General features: G+C 36.3%; 2 protein-coding genes across 11 annotated transcripts; one reads left to right on the top strand and one right to left on the bottom strand.

Annotated features, from left to right (window-relative positions):
* Nucleotides 1-942: 942 nt before the first annotated feature.
* On the top strand, nucleotides 943-9413 carry LOC145586855 (putative trehalose-phosphate phosphatase H). Of its 10 annotated transcripts, none has more exons than XM_081643800.1 (11): nucleotides 4768-5173; nucleotides 5320-5440; nucleotides 5667-5824; nucleotides 5975-6115; nucleotides 6289-6360; nucleotides 6438-6563; nucleotides 6790-6846; nucleotides 7322-7423; nucleotides 8441-8518; nucleotides 8612-8752; nucleotides 8908-9413. In XM_081643800.1, exons 3-11 carry the CDS (start codon nucleotides 5717-5719, stop codon nucleotides 9055-9057), a joined length of 975 nt encoding a protein of 324 aa, XP_081499926.1. In that variant the 5' UTR covers nucleotides 4768-5173; nucleotides 5320-5440; nucleotides 5667-5716; the 3' UTR covers nucleotides 9058-9413. The 10 variants fall into 10 exon arrangements, with proteins under 10 accessions (XP_081499922.1, XP_081499920.1, XP_081499929.1 ...); XM_081643798.1 differs by having other exon boundaries at nucleotides 4769-5173; nucleotides 5684-5824; XM_081643794.1 differs by lacking the exons at nucleotides 4768-5173; nucleotides 5320-5440 and adding an exon at nucleotides 944-1109.
* A 795-nt stretch (nucleotides 9414-10208) lies between these two features.
* Nucleotides 10209-16180, bottom strand: LOC145586854 (DEAD-box ATP-dependent RNA helicase 31-like). The gene is made up of 10 exons (XM_081643793.1): nucleotides 14957-16180; nucleotides 14583-14689; nucleotides 14332-14387; nucleotides 13898-14122; nucleotides 13312-13518; nucleotides 13093-13179; nucleotides 11854-11949; nucleotides 11499-11714; nucleotides 10886-11068; nucleotides 10209-10753 (listed from the first exon to the last, which is right to left on the bottom strand). Exons 1-10 carry the CDS (start codon nucleotides 15997-15999, stop codon nucleotides 10526-10528), a joined length of 2448 nt encoding a protein of 815 aa, XP_081499919.1. The 5' UTR covers nucleotides 16000-16180; the 3' UTR covers nucleotides 10209-10525.
* Nucleotides 16181-16237: the final 57 nt, after the last annotated feature.

The raw sequence follows: 16237 nt of genomic DNA, 5'->3' as shown, positions 1-16237 counted from the left end.
AAGGTACCCGGGTATACCTAAAATACAACCATGGGCTAATTTTTAAGTGGAGACACATTCGAGTTCTCATTTAATAGAAGAATTAATCTCACACTTTGGTGCACCTAACTACCTAAGAAAGAGTAGTGATAGGCCACTATCAGGTATGGGCTCGTTGGGCCCATACCGGGGGCAAAAATGTAATTTCGCGTATTATTTATCATGATTGTAAAAAAGTAGTCTCTCTCCGCTTAATAACAGTAAACAAATTAAGAATAACAATATACAAATAAAGAATAACAGTATACAAACCAATAATAACAGTATGCAAATTAATAATAACTGAGCATCGACCCCTCTTCTCTCTCATTCAATCTATATTCTCTTCTCTGCTTTCTCTCTCCAGAATCTTTCAGGTTTCTCGATGTTCTACTCTACCTGTAAAAATTTGAAGAAAAAAATTTAAACTTTATATTGAATTTGTGCTATGAACTTTGTTGCTTGCTTTGCTTTTATGCTAATTTTTTTGAGTTGGGTTCCTTTCTTTTTGGTTTAATTTTTGTGGGTGTTTGCTAAATTCTGCTGATTTTACTCTAATAGTTGATTTTCAGCCCGCAATGGAAGCTATCCATAGAGGTGGGGAAAAGGTTTAAGGGAGGAAGAAGATGAAGAGGAAAGGGAATAAATAGGGAAAAGAAAAAAAAAGGCTAAAAAATAATTTTATATTGTGGTATGGACAGCTATAGCCCATATACCTGTTGCTCCCTAAGAAAGGCGTATGCATCACACGTGTGGAGCACATATGTATGCCCAAGTGTAAAATAGAGGCTTTGGTCCCTAACCAAAAACCCTTGAGAAAAGCACTAGAGTACATTATTTAGAAAGCAAAAACAAAAAGAGAGAGAGAAGGAAGACAGTGATGGCCAAGCTTCTATATAAGGCAGCCTCTAATTACTCTATTGTTCATCCCCTGCCTAAAACTTAAATTTCTTGCTCCATAGATTTCATCTATCCTTCATGCCTTCTCTTTCATTCACTTAACTTGTTCAAAACCCACATTGTCACTTGTGAATCCCACTGCCTGCCAAGTATCTAAAGCTTGCAACGCATGAATTGGAAGACAAACATTGGTATGCTTCTCTTTATCATACATGCATATTTATATGACAATATGTTCACCATATGGTTAATTTTATATGGATGAAGAACACGAATTTATGTTGTAAGTTATGCATACATCAATAATATTTGAATACTACTAGTACATGAAATATATTCAACATTTTGCATTTTTGTTAGATCATCTAACTTTCTAACCCTAGAGAAGAGTTTCAACCTTTCAATATGGTTTAGGTTAGAGCTAGGTTCTCTTGGTGATTCTGGTTCTATCGTCTTTTCTCTAAAGTTGTACTCGTGCGAAAGGGTGATTTGGGTTGGAGTTTCTTTAAATTTTGCCTAGTAATAATGATGATTGATTCCCTTAAAGTATATCACATCAAATCAATTAGACTTGTATGCATCTCGCATGCTTTCTACATTATTATTGGCTATAAAGATGAACAATCCATTCACTAAAAAAATAGAGAACAATGTAAAGTGCTTCAAGCCAATAATTTAGGTTAATAAAATAAATTATCTATATTATATTGAATCTGCTAATAATATAACAGGTCGCATTAGACTTTTATAGTCAAAAAACACAATCAATTGTAATCCTAATTTTCCATCATATAAAAGATATAGAATAACAATCATATAAAAGAAACTTTTAAAATTAAATATGCAAAAACTCAGTACAAATTTTTACAAAATAATGTCATAGAACCGTACAAGAATTTTTGTAAGAAAATAAGAAAACAGAACCATTGCAATAGTAGCTAATGATTCGTATGTTGATCTCATCAGGCCTTTGATTCAAAGAGCTAAATATAAGAATATGTGGGACCTTCTTACCTTAGGTTATAACCGAGTATGACCAAACTTGATTTACTGCTCTAAAATTCTTTCTTCTAGCTGATTTTTGCCCATCATTTATCTGCCACACTGCAAACTGTGAAAGAAATGGAGAATTTTATGTGACTACATGATTAGTACAAGATAGATGAATTGTGCTTAAAAGTCTTAGTAATCAAAATAAGGCAATAATCATTATTGCAACATAAAAAAAGTCTAATAATCTTAGTACAACTAAGTTAATCAATAAATCCTAGAAAAACTGATCACACTCACACAGACAACTTCAAGAAAAAAAAAAAAAAAAAAAAAAAAAAAAAAACAATAATCGACTTCTGAGCATATCAAAAAGGCAGCGTTAGCTTTAGCTTATGTAGCAGTTAGGGCCTGTTCTCTTACGTTGAAATTCAGTTCAGTTCAGTTCAGTTCAGCTCAGCTTAGCTCAGCTCAGTTCAGTTCAGTTCAGTTCAGCTCCTAATTTCCTTCTCTTATAAAATATTCATTTCAGTTCAGTTCAGCTGAGTTCAGTTCAGTTCAGCTGAGTTCAGTTCAGTTCAGTTCAGTTCAGCTGAGTTCAGTTCAGCTGAGCTCAGCTCAGCTCAGTCAATGAGAACAGGCCCTTAGTGTGTAATACTCGAAAAATAAAAATCACAACATATGATCATAATCTTGTCATCCCAGATACTCTTATAAACCTAGCTACTCCAAGGTGATTTATCTTCCTCCTGCTGTCAGTGGAGAGCAGAAGCAAGCACCTGAATACAATCCTACCCAATCAGGAAATACTAAGCTAAATTACAAAACTCATGCTAAACACTTCTTGCTCTTTGCAAGAAAAGAAATTGAGGTGTGTTTTGATATTTTCACCACAAACACATTTCACCAAAGCATGGCTTGCTTATCTCTTGGCTCCGCCTGGGGACCAAATAATTTTGTTCCGTTGCTACACTGAAGTTGAAGGCAGGCAGGGTAGTTTTTATTTGTATGCATCTCCACCAACTGTTTCCAGACATTAGCTTAATTATGGGATAGATGAAGTGATAATTTCAACCCTAGCCACCACAGTACACCAGAGTGTCTTGAACTGCAGACCTTATTCCATTCCCACTCAAAAAGGTTCACTTCATTAATGGCGTAAGCTGTTACAAATTTGGGGTAAACTCCGTATAAGGTATATATTCACTAAATAAAATCGAAATGACTGACTCTAAAATACTTGTATGGAGACTTCCAGCTGGTGATAGAAAATATCTTAATACTTGATTACGTGCTCTATCTTTTGAAATTTAGAAGTCTTCTTCACTTTCGATATTTATATTGTGTGTCCTTTAGACATAGGAATCGTAAACTTCCAAACAAACAAATCACATTCAGGACAGGAGGAGCACAGAGTATGAAATGCAATGTTTCTTTTATACACAATACATCATTTTGATTATTTTCCTATCTTCATGATGCAATCCAATCTTTTTAACGGGTAAACGAAAGATCATCCCTAAATGTCCTGTATTCAAGATAACATTTTCATTTCCTTGGTTTCTTGTACAAGATAAATTACTTTCCCTGCAAGTTGGGGAAAGTGAGAGGGTGTGTGCGCTTAAAGTTCCTATCACGGGAACCCCAATGGGGTTGTCACATACTTTGATGGAGCATCAAACCAGGGACCCAAAGTAATTGGTTTCAGTAGAACATTTAAGTAAGAAAGTATGTAGGGCTGAAGGTCGGTGAATAATCACCACGGCCAATTGACAGTTGGGATTCATCCCTTGAACTGAAATAGACATTTGTCCTATTTCAAGATCAAATTTTAGTGGACTTGTGGTCCTTGCTATGTCTCCACAAAATTAAAAAACTACCTCCATGATAAATTAAGTAGTAGTGTCACACTTTCACAACATCAAATGAAAGATGGAGAAATCTTATTATAATAGATAAATGCAATGCGATTTCTCTCTTACTACTATAACAAGAGTATCATAAATAAGCTTCAAAATTTTCATATTGACCTATTCAACAAAAAACACAAATCCACTATAGTTTATCTTAACAGCATAAAAATGAATCTTTTATTTATTAATTCCTTCCTAGTGGGAGAGGGTTTAAGGAAAATTAAAAGTTGTATCAAATGGAATAGTGGTACCAGAAGCTTATACAGCTGAAACTTAAATAAACACTATTGAGTTCAACCTAAAATTCTAGGGGACTAAATTTTGATGAACCTATGGGGAATAAAAGGTGGAAAATTTCCAACATCCAAGCCTAAAATCTAACAGCAGTGGAAACCCAAAAACGCCTAAGGCCGAAACTTGGCAACACCATAGAGACGATTATCATATAATTCCTAGATGTGCTCTAGAATGTATTGTACTATACATAAAAATCACCAACATCCGAATTTCATAAACTTGGGTGTGGATTGATAATCTTTGGTTAAACTTCGTAATAATATTAATATAAGACTGTGCAGTGCTTGAACTCTTGTTTCATGAACATGGTAGCATCTGTACTAGGTTCATTAGCTCTGATATTAATGACTCTACAAGATTTTTACATTTCTTATCAGCAAATACCCTTCAACCACATGTTGCTAAAGTGTATTGACCTATAACATATATAGCAAGTCTGCATCATCATTTGACAGCTCTAATTTGCAAATAGTTCTAAATAATCAGGAATTGTCGTCCAAACTTATGTGTGGCATTGCACTGCCCACTACAAAATGGCAAGTCCTACGATTTAGATAACTGGATAGCAAAGTCACTTTCAGTTTTTGTACCCATTCTATTTCAGTACATTGCTTAAACATAAGTGGCCATTATTCCCTCAGTGACCTGTTTGAATCACTTTCATACCCTCTCACTCCTGAAAGAATACAACATAATTGCCTGTCTGAAAGGAAAACAATGGGTTCTAACTTCTAAGTGGCCCCTAAGGTTCCGGGAGGAAATTCCGTGACCTGCAGCATACATAGTTTTAAGCACTCAAGATCCAAAGCCATTAGATTCAAGCTTGGCATTGAATAGATGGATGACCATTGAGGATGGTCTGATCTGATGAAGGTTTACATGAATTATTCCCCTCTTTGCTTTCCTGATGTAAATCAACATCCCTCCTCATTGAAGTGACAACTTTGCAATTGACCTTAAATAAAACTACGCCTGCTTCTTGCGAAAGAGGAAAGAAAAGAGGGGTGCTCAAGTGGCCATCTGAAACCGAAAGTTTAAATGTCCCCACAAAAAAGGTTTGTGACCCCCTTTTTGTCTGTAACAATGAAGCTCAACTGTCTATATATCTACTTCAGAAATCTTAGCTTCTTAAGGTGCCAAATTGAAGCTTTATGGCTCACAATTTAGACATATAATTATATAAAGGTATTAAATATTTCAGATCCTAATAACAGCAAATTAGGCAGAAAAGGGTAAGCTACAGGTAAAAGTTGCAGAAGAAGATTAGAAGATTTCAGCCTTACCCAGGGCACTCTGCATCTATATTTGGAGAAAAGCCGAATGTAATCTTGCTTCTTCTTAAGCTCACCCTTTTCTTTCATAATTATAGATTTATAGCAGCATTGCATGCACCCTTGAAGTCAGAAATTCAGAGCCTTTTTATCCTTTGTAAAGAAGCACAACAAATTATTCACAGAAGGCAGAACAAAAACATTAATTATGGTGATTTTTTATGTTCTTAGTATAAATGTACAATCCTTTTGACCATAGATGCTAACCTTATTGCAGCAACAATTTTATCACAGGTAAATACACAATCTAATATATCAGTGTTACCAATGGGACTTCCTAGAGTGATTGCCAAACTTAACAACTTGAAGTCAGTCTCAAGCTCAACTTTTGATGAAGACAGGAGCACAAATTGGCATTCATATGACTCGTGGCTAGTAAGATTCATATACTTTGTCGTATTTATTAGTGTCCATTTGCAGAGAAATCATAATTATGGGGTCTCTGGTGGACCAAAATTTCACAGAAAACAACACAACAGTACTAGAATGTATGAATTCCTAATACATACTTTGTATGGCATACAGGAGAAGCACCCTTCAGCATTGGACAAATTCCAGAAGATGATGCATGGAGCTGAGAACAAAAAGATTGTTGTGTTCTTAGATTACGATGGAACCCTTTCACCAATTGTTAATGACCCTGATGTTGCCTTTATGACTGACAAGGTAAACAAATTTATCAAGGATTAGTCATATCACTTATATGGAACCTTTTCAATATAATTGTGAGCATAAATATCTATGAGACATCAAAAACAGATAAAGCATAGTTTATAGGATTACATAAGGAAGTCAATACATGTTGATCACTAATTACAGCAGAATATGAAAAATTGCAGATGCGTGCTGTGGTGCATGAAGTTGGCTGTTGTTTCCCAACTTCAATAATCAGTGGAAGGAGCAGAGAAAAGGTAGCAAAATCAATATAATATACATAGAAACATAAGTATATAAGAGATAAACTCTAACTGTAGTGTTCATTTTCTAGGTATATGATTTTGTCCAATTGGACAATATTTACTATGCTGGCAGTCATGGGATGGATATAATGGCCCCATTGCAGCCATTAAGGATTAGAGATTGGAAGTATCATGCAAAAGCAGTTGACCTAAAGGTTTGGCTTTTCTCCTCTGTTCTAGATTCTAATCTATAAACATATACAATTTAGCATTGACCTATAGCTTCCGTTCCCTCAAGTATCAAAGAAGACAGTATGAAATATACCACATAAATGTGTACCATAGCGGAGATTTGTAGCAAGTAGATTTGACTGATTGAACAAAAAGACATATGAAGCAAAACCCGATTTACCTTCCCATGAAATGGTTTCTCTCTTGTAGGGAAACAAGCTTGTCATCTATCAACCAGCAAACAAGTATTTGTCTGAAATTAATCAGGTAAACATTCAGAATTCATCTCATATAATATATTATTATCAAAAGTCCAAATATACTAAAAAAAATACAGAGATATGCATTAGTTCAGAGTTAATATATAGCTTGTTATATTAAAGTTAAAGGAAATAAATTACATGAAATAAGTGAAGATAAGGCAAGAGTTGGTAAAACACGGACCAAGACCACTGAACCAAGTGAGTCTTTGGTCTGTATTAACTTGTTGCCACTTGGCAGCTATTGAAGTGTTGTCTGGTTGACGGTCAAACATGTCACTTAAATATTCTTGCCAAATCCATTCTATAGATAATGCTTCTACTTAAGGATAAAGATTACAGCTACTATTCTTGGCTAATTTAATTAAAATGGTACTAGGTAAATAATAAAAGATTCATAAACTGCCTGAGTGCCTGTATAATCATTAATTATTAATCTCTCTCAAATCAATTGATTCAACATAGATTACATTTCCTTGTAGATCCAGATGTCACTAAAAGAGAAAACTGCAGCAATTGATGGTGTGAAAATTGAAGACAACAAGTTCTGTATGTCTGTCCACTTCAGAAATGTATCAGATGAGGTAATTTCTAGCTGATTTTATGAATGATTGTTGTCCAAATTAGCCAGTCAACAGTTCCTGAAACCTATTCGGAAACCTGAAAGTGATCAGACCACAAACCATTGAAACTGAAAAGGTTGCATAGTCAACCCATGAATATCAATCACCATAACCCCCCAAGACCAAAAACAGCCAAATATATCAGTAACAGTTGATTGATGGAGAATTGGAGAGTTACTAAATTGACAAATTCCTATAAGTGCATAGCTTAGACAGTTGTGAACATATTATAGCAGATAAACACGGGAACGAAGGCCCAACAAGAACCATGGATCCTCCTTTAGGGGGGTTGGCCCCTTTCCGAACATGCAGTTTTTAGTTCAGTGGTCTGATGGCTGCCTGAACTCTTTTTGGGTCGGCCTTGGGCCAACACCATTTGGCATACAGTGCACCCTGGCCAGCAAGCCCGATGCATCAACCTGATATTTTTATGCTAGATGCCATTATCTGGCCCTTAATCACCTCATTGAACATAGTTATGCCAAGGTATTTGAAGATAATTTCTAAAACACGTCTAAGACATGAATTGTCTGCATTCATATTGTTGTTAATGGTAGCAAACACACACACACTCATCATACTTGATGCATTAGCAAGACAATCCCCTTCCCCCAATAACAGCATAAAGAAAAGAAAAAGAAGCCTTACAGAGTTACTGTCATGTAGATTCTATAATGGTCACACAGGTCCTATCTGATCCTAAAAGATGCTACTCCTATCTCACTGCAATACTACTAAGCCTAAATCCCTAAGACAATTCAAAGCTTTTCACTTTATGGATTGTAGGATTGTGCAATCCTATGATATTTGTTCTTGTTAAGAATAATGATAATTAAGCTACATTAGTAGCAGTTGAAGTTTTTTTTTCAAAAAAAAAAAAAAAAAAAAAAAAAAAAAAAAAAAAGCAGCAGTTGAAGCTTGATAGTGTATGTATAAACAAGAAAAGTGTTTATAATAACAGCTCTAAATAAAATGCAGGACTTGGGCTCATTAGAAGAGGAAGTGAAGTCTGTACTTGAAGAGCATCCACACTTTCGGCTAACAAGAGGTAAAAAGGTACAGTAGGGGCAATACAGTTTCATATTTCGAACAATAGGGAAAAAAAAATTACATCATTTTCATATAATAAGGCTATTTTTTCTCAATCAGGTCTTGGAAATACGCCCCCCTATTGACTGGGATAAGGGTCATGCTCTAGAATATTTACTTGATAGCCTCGGGTTGGGTAGCTCCAATGACGTTCTCCCAATATACATAGGAGATGACACAAGTGATGAAGATGCCTTTGAGGTATTGATCTGAACTCAACAGTAAATTGCCACTTGGGGGCAAATAAGCTAATTCAATTTTACTTTAATAGGAAGAGGAGATTAATTGGACAATAGGATGGTGTTCATAAATTCATGATCTTCATGTCCGTCCTAATTTTTGTTCCAAATTTGTAGCTTATACACCGAAAGAGACAAGGCTATTCCATCATCGTCACTTCCATCCCAAGAGAAACACGGGCATCGTACTCTTTGTATGACACAACAGAAGTCATGTTATTCTTAGAATACCTAGCCAAGTGGAAGAGCATCAGCTCAGCAAGTTAGTACCACAATGTTCAGAAGGGACTCGGTACATTCACAACAAAAAGGCCTAGCCACCAGACCACCAAGTCAGCCAAAGGAAATCGCTATCGACAGATCCTAAGACCGCTTATTTCTCTACTTGATAATCATACATGAAACTAATCGCAAAAAAAGGCGAAGTCTACTCAGAATGATCTTCAAAGTCATGAAGTAAACCCATATTTGGCTCTAAAAATTTTGGCATCAATATTCAATAACAAATGATGCCTATAGAGGTCAATAGCTAGGTTTTTCCCGAGATTTTCTAAATATGATAATATTGTATAATAAATGTGCAACTCTTATTAATTTGTTGCTTTCAACAATCTTCTCATTCATCTTCACATTGTTTTTTTGGAATTTCAGATAATATTTTTCTCAGCAACAAATTATTCTAGCTAAAAAAACCAACTCAATTAAACATTGCGATCCAAATCAAATGAATTATCCAATTAATCAATTATGTAGTTTAGGCTCTAATTAAATTCAGATGATTTCCACAGAATTAATTATTCAAGGTATCAATGATCAACATAATCAATTGAATAAACAACAATAAAACCTAACTTTGAAATTCATAATACAAAGATTAAATTTTGAAGTAGAAATGATAAAAAAGACTTGAATTGCATACCTGATCGCAAAATTTAGGCGAGAAAAACAAATTTAGAGCAGAATTTAGGGGAGAGAAAATTCACGGCTACTAAAATTTTTAATGGGGAAACCAAACCTTGTTCGTTTCACCCTTCAAAATTTGAAGGATATGCATTACTCTAATAACGCAGTATTTGATTTCCATCTATCACGTGCAGCTCACACGTCGACATTAGTCAAGAATTGTTATATCATGCAATTAGCTTGAGTTATCTATTTAGGCATTATATATTGTAATTTTTTTACGTTTGTGGAATTTATTACTTTATACACAGTAATACTTTTCTAGAGTTTGTAGCGAAATTATTGATTCGTAAGAGTGAAATGTACAACTGTCCACGAAAATTCAACTGTGAGAAATTGATAATTATATTTAGAGACTTGATGCATTATTCTTGTCAAACTCTTTGGACGGCTGGTTTTATACTTCATAAATTTGGACTCGTATTCTTTTATAACAAAAAATTCGGCCCTCCCAATAGAAGAAACTCGAATTTTGTAATACACCTTGTTTCAAATCTTTCAATAATACATTCCATAAATTGTAGATTTCTATTAGCATTAACATTACTAGTAACAATAATCATTAATTCTATTAGCTAAATACCTGAAATCTATGCATACCAAAGATAACTTTCAGCACGCACGATTAAATAATAAAAAAAACAAAAACAAAAACAAAAAGACCCTACTTGCCATCAAATGTCAAGCTTACAAGCTTACCTACAAAAAAAACACTTACAAGCTTGAAATCGCTTGACACCCCAGAAAATTTTAACAGAACAATTACTTCTGTCTATTTGACGCGTAAACCAGGGACATTCTTTAATCCCATCTTGCCAAGAGTAACCTTGGCTATTGCTGGAGGAGTGTCAAGCCCCATGCTTCGACTAAACTCATTTGCGACCTCTACAAGCTTCATTTTGTCTCGTCCCACACTCTTATTGGAATTATAGTACCCAAGCCATGCCTGGTATGCTTTTTCCTTGCTCTGCATATCTACCTTTGATAAAGCACGCTCCACCTATTAATTTAAAAAAAAAAAAACAGTATTAGAAAACTCGACATATACCAAGTAAGAAAAGATTATACTAAGTATAAAATCTCTAATAGTATGACTAAGGAAATAAATGAAATTATATGTCTACTGGCATACTTTCTTCCTCGTATCAGGATCAACGATTGGCGGTGTTGCCTTGCTTATGGGAAGATCCTTGACAGACTTTAGGAAGCTATCCTCCCATGGTGCCAATAAAAGTATCCCTTGACCTTCTTTGCCTTTACGCCCAGTTCTGCCAAGCCGGTGTATGTATTGTTCTCTTTCTGATGGTGCTCCAACCTACAGATAAACAAGTGGTTTGTGATATGAATTTTAATCAGGAAAGGAATGGGCAGATTTATGTTCATCATTAGTTCCAACCAGCAAGAACTGACCTGTCCCAATCACCCAAACTAAATCAACCACCCTAACCCCAAAATTAAATGAACTGAACTGAATTGTGACTAACAAAAGATAATTGATGAAAACCAGTACATGGCAAACCCAATAAGCCCTAACCTGACCAGAAACCAAACCAAAGGTCTTAGCATGCGAATACGAACCAAAGTAAACTGACCCGAACCAAACTAAACTGACAGTCGATCAGGATTGCCCATTTGCTATCTCTAGTTCACACCAACGCCCTCCCCTTTCCAAATTGCTTTCCCAACCTGCCTCAGACTAAAGCGGCTGGTTGAGGCCTAACAAGCAAAATAGGCAGTAATATTACCTGTATAACTAGGGTAACATCTGGATAATCAACTCCGCGTGCTGACACATCAGAAGTTACAAGTATAATACCCTTTGACTTGCGGAACTCATCTGATACTTTGGTCCTGTAACTCTGTGGTTTCCTGGAATGAATCTCACGAACATTCAAGTTAAGCTCACCAAGAAGATCTGCAACAAATGCTGTGACCATTGCTGTGGTACAGAATACAAGAACCTGCATAGAGAATTTCATGAATCCACATCAAAAACATTTGAGCATCATATCTATATAAAGCATATTAGACAAATGGAGGTCACAAAAGGAAATCAGCTGCAATTTTTTGTTCACTCAGTAAATTGATCAACATTCGCACCTTGTAGTTCACATCATCTGAAATATGGTCCTTCAGAATAGTGTATAATAGAGGAAATTGGTTCTCCAGGGGAGCAACTAAATGCACCTGGCTGACCTGTAAAGTTCATAGATGTTTTAGGAATCGGAAAACAAACACAACCAAACTACTATATGGGAAGTAACCCCCCACCCCCTAGTGGGCATTATAAAAAAAAGAAAAAGCCTGACATTAAAGTATTTAACATAGCTCTGAGCAATTGAGCATTATACAGACTTCTCTTGAACAGTAAAAAGTTTTCGGTTCATCTTTTATTTTCTTCATTTCCTCTTTTCTTACCCAACCCAACATCCTACACCTCCTTTTAACCACAACCATCAAGACCCATCCATCTCATAATGTATAAAAAAGGAAACTAAGGTGCTGAGACACAACCACACAAGTTAGTATAGGTCACGCATTTTAATTGTTCTAGGCAAGGCAATTCAAAAGAAACGCACAACTGTATTTTTATACCCTAAGATCACATAGTGTATAAAAAAAAGAAACTACGGTACTGAGAGCCTGAGACACAACCACACAAGTTAGTATATGTCACGCATTTTAATTGTTCTAGGCGAGGCAATTCCAAAGAAACGCACAACTGTCTTTTTATACCCTAAGATCTCTTCTTGGGTTTATTCCCCAAATATCATTGCTTTTACTTCATTGTCTTTCCCTTCTCCTCCTTTAAGTCTTTAACTGCTACCACAAATTCTCCTCATTATCGTCCAGTTCACTATAAAACTCCTCTACCAATTTTCGATGATGTGAAGGCTTGATTAGATTCTTTGATTTGTAATCCGGATGGGGAGGGGGGGGATAAAAAATATCTTATGTATTAATGAGGAAGAAAAGGTTGGTGGTGGACCTGGTGATGGTCAAAGGAGGGGCCCAAAGAGAGTAGAAAATGAGTTCAAAAGAAGAGAGGGATAATGGTGGAGGTGAAGAGGAGAGGACAGTTGGACCACAGTGGTGTTGAGGAGATGATGTTGGGTTGAAAGAACAGAGAAAGTAAAGAAAACCCTAATAAAAGAACGAAAGAAAATCAACTTCCTATTACTTCAGTACCATGTTGAAATTTTATTTTAATACGCACATGGAATAATCGGAGACTTCTCATAGCCATTAGAATATTAAATAGCTTAGCCAAGCAAATGCCTCATACTCAGTAAGTAAAAGAAAACTTTTGACATCAAAAAAATAGGACCATGAACGCACCTTTGCATGTGTCTCCTCACTGCCTTCTTGAACAGTACTGATAAATTGATGATCTCTCTTTAAAGCAATATGGCAGATTTGATGGACCTTCAAACAAAAAATTGTTCAGAGGAAAATGCCAAATTTATTATAACAAAAGAGAAAATTGAAAACTTCCAGAATTTTTTAACACCACTGACAGAGGACATGCATATGCAATCAAATGCTGAGAAAGCTAACCTCATCTGATACAGTGGCAGAAAATAGTAGTGTTTGCCGCTCTTTGGGAACGGCAACAATGATTTTCTCAATGGCCTTACGGAATCCCATGTCTAACAAGTGATCAGCTTCATCAAGTACAAGGATTTTCACACCCCTAAGCCGAGTGGCGAATCCTGCAGTGTTCTCCATATGATCGATTAGCCTTCCAGGTGTAGCTACGAGAATCTGTGTCCAAACTTAAGTTAACTCCTTGCCCTAAAGGAAATCTAGCAATAAAAACACACCCTAAGTCCCAATATTTCCTCACCAAATAATTTGGCAGTGTGGTTGGTATTTTACTAGATACAAAAGAGAGTTTTAAGCGGGATTATATTGAAAGAAGGTAGAGACAAATAGAAGAATGTAGAGTGGGAAAAAAAAGGTTGAAGTGATGGAGAAAAGATTTTAATTTTAACTTAAGGAAGAGATGAAAAATGAATTAAAACATTTAACTTTAGAGAGGGAGTGATACATAGTTGTCCTCTTAAAGATCCAATTTTTCATTTTCAATATGACATGTAGTGGCTCTGCATAAGAACTTGCTTGCAAGGTTAATGTATCTAACCTGACAGGGATTTGTCTGAGTATGCTTCTGCTCGAGTGCAAGCCTGGTACCACCTATCACAACTTGGGCACCAATAGAAGGATGATACTTAAGCAAAGTCTTAGCTTCTGCAGCAGCTTGAGTAGCAAGCTCTCGTGTGGGACATATTACAAGTACAAGGATCGGTGGTTTCTTCTGATCACGGCCAGCAGGAGGTGTCTTTAGCACCGTTTCAATGGATGGAAGCTGAAAATAAGAATCAGTCTTAGTACACTATATTTAAAAATAAAAAAAATAAAAAAATAAAAATAAAAAAAGGATATCTCTAGAAAATACTCAAACAAAGACAGAATTTGTCAGGTTTTTAATTTATCAACAAAAGGAATGAAATCTTGAGCCCAAATTTACATTATATGACCAAAAACAATCTCAAAAAGAGATGAAGTATATTTTACCAAAAATGCTACAGTTTTTCCTGTGCCTGTTTTAGCCTTGGCCATAACATCCTTACCTGGAGAGTAGACAAGTAATCAGTCAGGTAATAACCAAGAAGCTATATAAACAAGTTGGAAATGCAGGCTAAGGACATCTAGCATCACATATTCAATCCAGAAAATAGTGGTACGCCCAACACCAACTTTTAGAAGACAATCAGTAACACTACAATATCATTATGGATTTTGCTTAAAGACATTTTCTTATTAACCTTTTAGTATAACAGGGAGCGTCGCCGCTTGCACCATGGTCATCTTCTCATATCCAACATCCTTGATTGCTTTCAAGGACAAGGGTGAGATACTACATTGATCAAACCTGCAGGCAGCATAGAACATGAAGCAAACCCAAATTAAAATACAAATAAATACAAATTTAGACTGATCAGGCCATACTGATGCACATTGCTGATACACAATACAAACAAACTAATAGCAACTCATGACAATGTAAAACCTCCAGCACAATGCCTCACTCTTATCCTTCATTACATAGGATAAGATGAGTTTTTTTATACACGATAGCACATAAAACCAATAAACTGATAGCATAAAGAACCAACAATAAACGAACAAACAGAAGAACCTGGTTTCACTAAGGTAAGAATCAGCTCCACCTCCATCAATAGAGCTCGGTCCAGAAGTTGAATTCGCACCCTTATCTGCAAATAAAGAACTTCTACTCCTAACCACAACTTCTTCATCCTCTTCATCAGAATCCTCCTCACTATCATCCTCAGATTCCTCACCAATCAAATCCATAAAACCCGAAACCGACTTCTGCTTGTCTTTCCCCAAATCATCCTCATCCTCATCATCATCCTCCTCCGATGATAAAACAGGAGCAGCTCGCCTCACACCACCCTTCTCACCTCCTGTATTAACCTTAGTCCAAATTTTCTTTCCTTCAAATCCTCCATTTCTCTCTCCACCCCTTCTCTTCATTTCCCTCCCCTCGTCTTCACCACCAAAGCTCCTCCCAAACTTCGGAGCACTCTTCACAGCACCACCCACATTACTCGAACCCCGCCCGCCCCTCGCCCCGAACTCCCTTTCTCTCCCCCTCCCACCTTCTCTAACACCACCACCTCTTTTCCTGTACTCCCTCCCTTCACCTTCACCCCCAAACCTTGACGAATCACCCGAATCACCAGCATTCCGAAAACCCCTTTTACCAAATTTCCCTGAACCCCTATCCTCACCATTACCAAAATTACTCTCTCTGCCCCTCTTACCCATTTGATGATCAAAACTAGCCCTTATCTTCCCTTTTCCTCTACTACTATCTTCTTCGTCTTCAGTAAAACTTCCAGACCTAAAAGAACCAGTCCTTAAACCACTAACCCAGTTGCTTAAATCATCTTCATCCTCAACTAAGCTTTTTGCTACAGGCTCTGCCTTAGCACGAGGGTATTTGGGCCCTGAATTGGGCCTGGACTGAAACGGGCGGGTCGAAAATGTGCGAGGAGAAAACCCTAACCCTAAAAATTTGAGCTTTAAAGGAATAATGCGACGAAAAGTTGGGATTGCAAAATAGGGTTGACGAATAGAATATAAAGACATAGAAGGGCAAAGGGTGACCGGAAGAGGAGAGAGAAATGAGCGGAGTGGTGGTGGTTTTAACGGCATCAAATGGGGTGGTGGAGGAGAGAGAATCACTGCCTTCGCCGGTTCCCGGTTGTGATAAGGGGTCCGGAAATGGTAGAGATTTTGAGGTGGAAGATAAAGGGTTTAACAAGGGTTTTTCTGATTTTTCGAGTTGGGATTTTTAGGTTACAGGATATTTTATCTTTCTAAATAAAGAAAATAATAATATTATCAAGCTAGTTTCTCTTTTGGAATAAATATTATCAAGCTAGTAGTTGTG

Source organism: Chenopodium album, chromosome 16 (assembly GCF_948465745.1).
Source record: "Chenopodium album chromosome 16, dcCheAlbu1.1, whole genome shotgun sequence".
Classification (NCBI taxonomy): Eukaryota; Viridiplantae; Streptophyta; class Magnoliopsida; order Caryophyllales; family Amaranthaceae; genus Chenopodium; species Chenopodium album.
The sequence above is the reverse complement of the archived record's forward strand: the minus strand, read 5'-3'. Positions and strand labels throughout refer to the sequence as shown.

Excerpts from the sequence above, each read along its gene's own strand:
- LOC145586855 (XM_081643794.1), top strand. The coding sequence starts at position 1,088 with ATGAATTGGAAGACAAACATTG. Across the intron at positions 6,564-6,789 it reads CAAAAGCAGTTGACCTAAAG|GGAAACAAGCTTGTCATCTA; the intron begins GTTTGGCTTTTC and ends TCTCTCTTGTAG. Across the intron at positions 8,753-8,907 it reads GTGATGAAGATGCCTTTGAG|CTTATACACCGAAAGAGACA; the intron begins GTATTGATCTGA and ends CCAAATTTGTAG.
- LOC145586854 (XM_081643793.1), bottom strand. The coding sequence starts at position 15,999 with ATGCCGTTAAAACCACCACCACTCCGCTCATTTCTCTCTCCTCTTCCG. Across the intron at positions 13,519-13,897 it reads CTCAGACAAATCCCTGTCAG|ATTCTCGTAGCTACACCTGG; the intron begins GTTAGATACATT and ends GTTTGGACACAG. Across the intron at positions 13,180-13,311 it reads CTGCCACTGTATCAGATGAG|GTCCATCAAATCTGCCATAT; the intron begins GTTAGCTTTCTC and ends TTTTGTTTGAAG.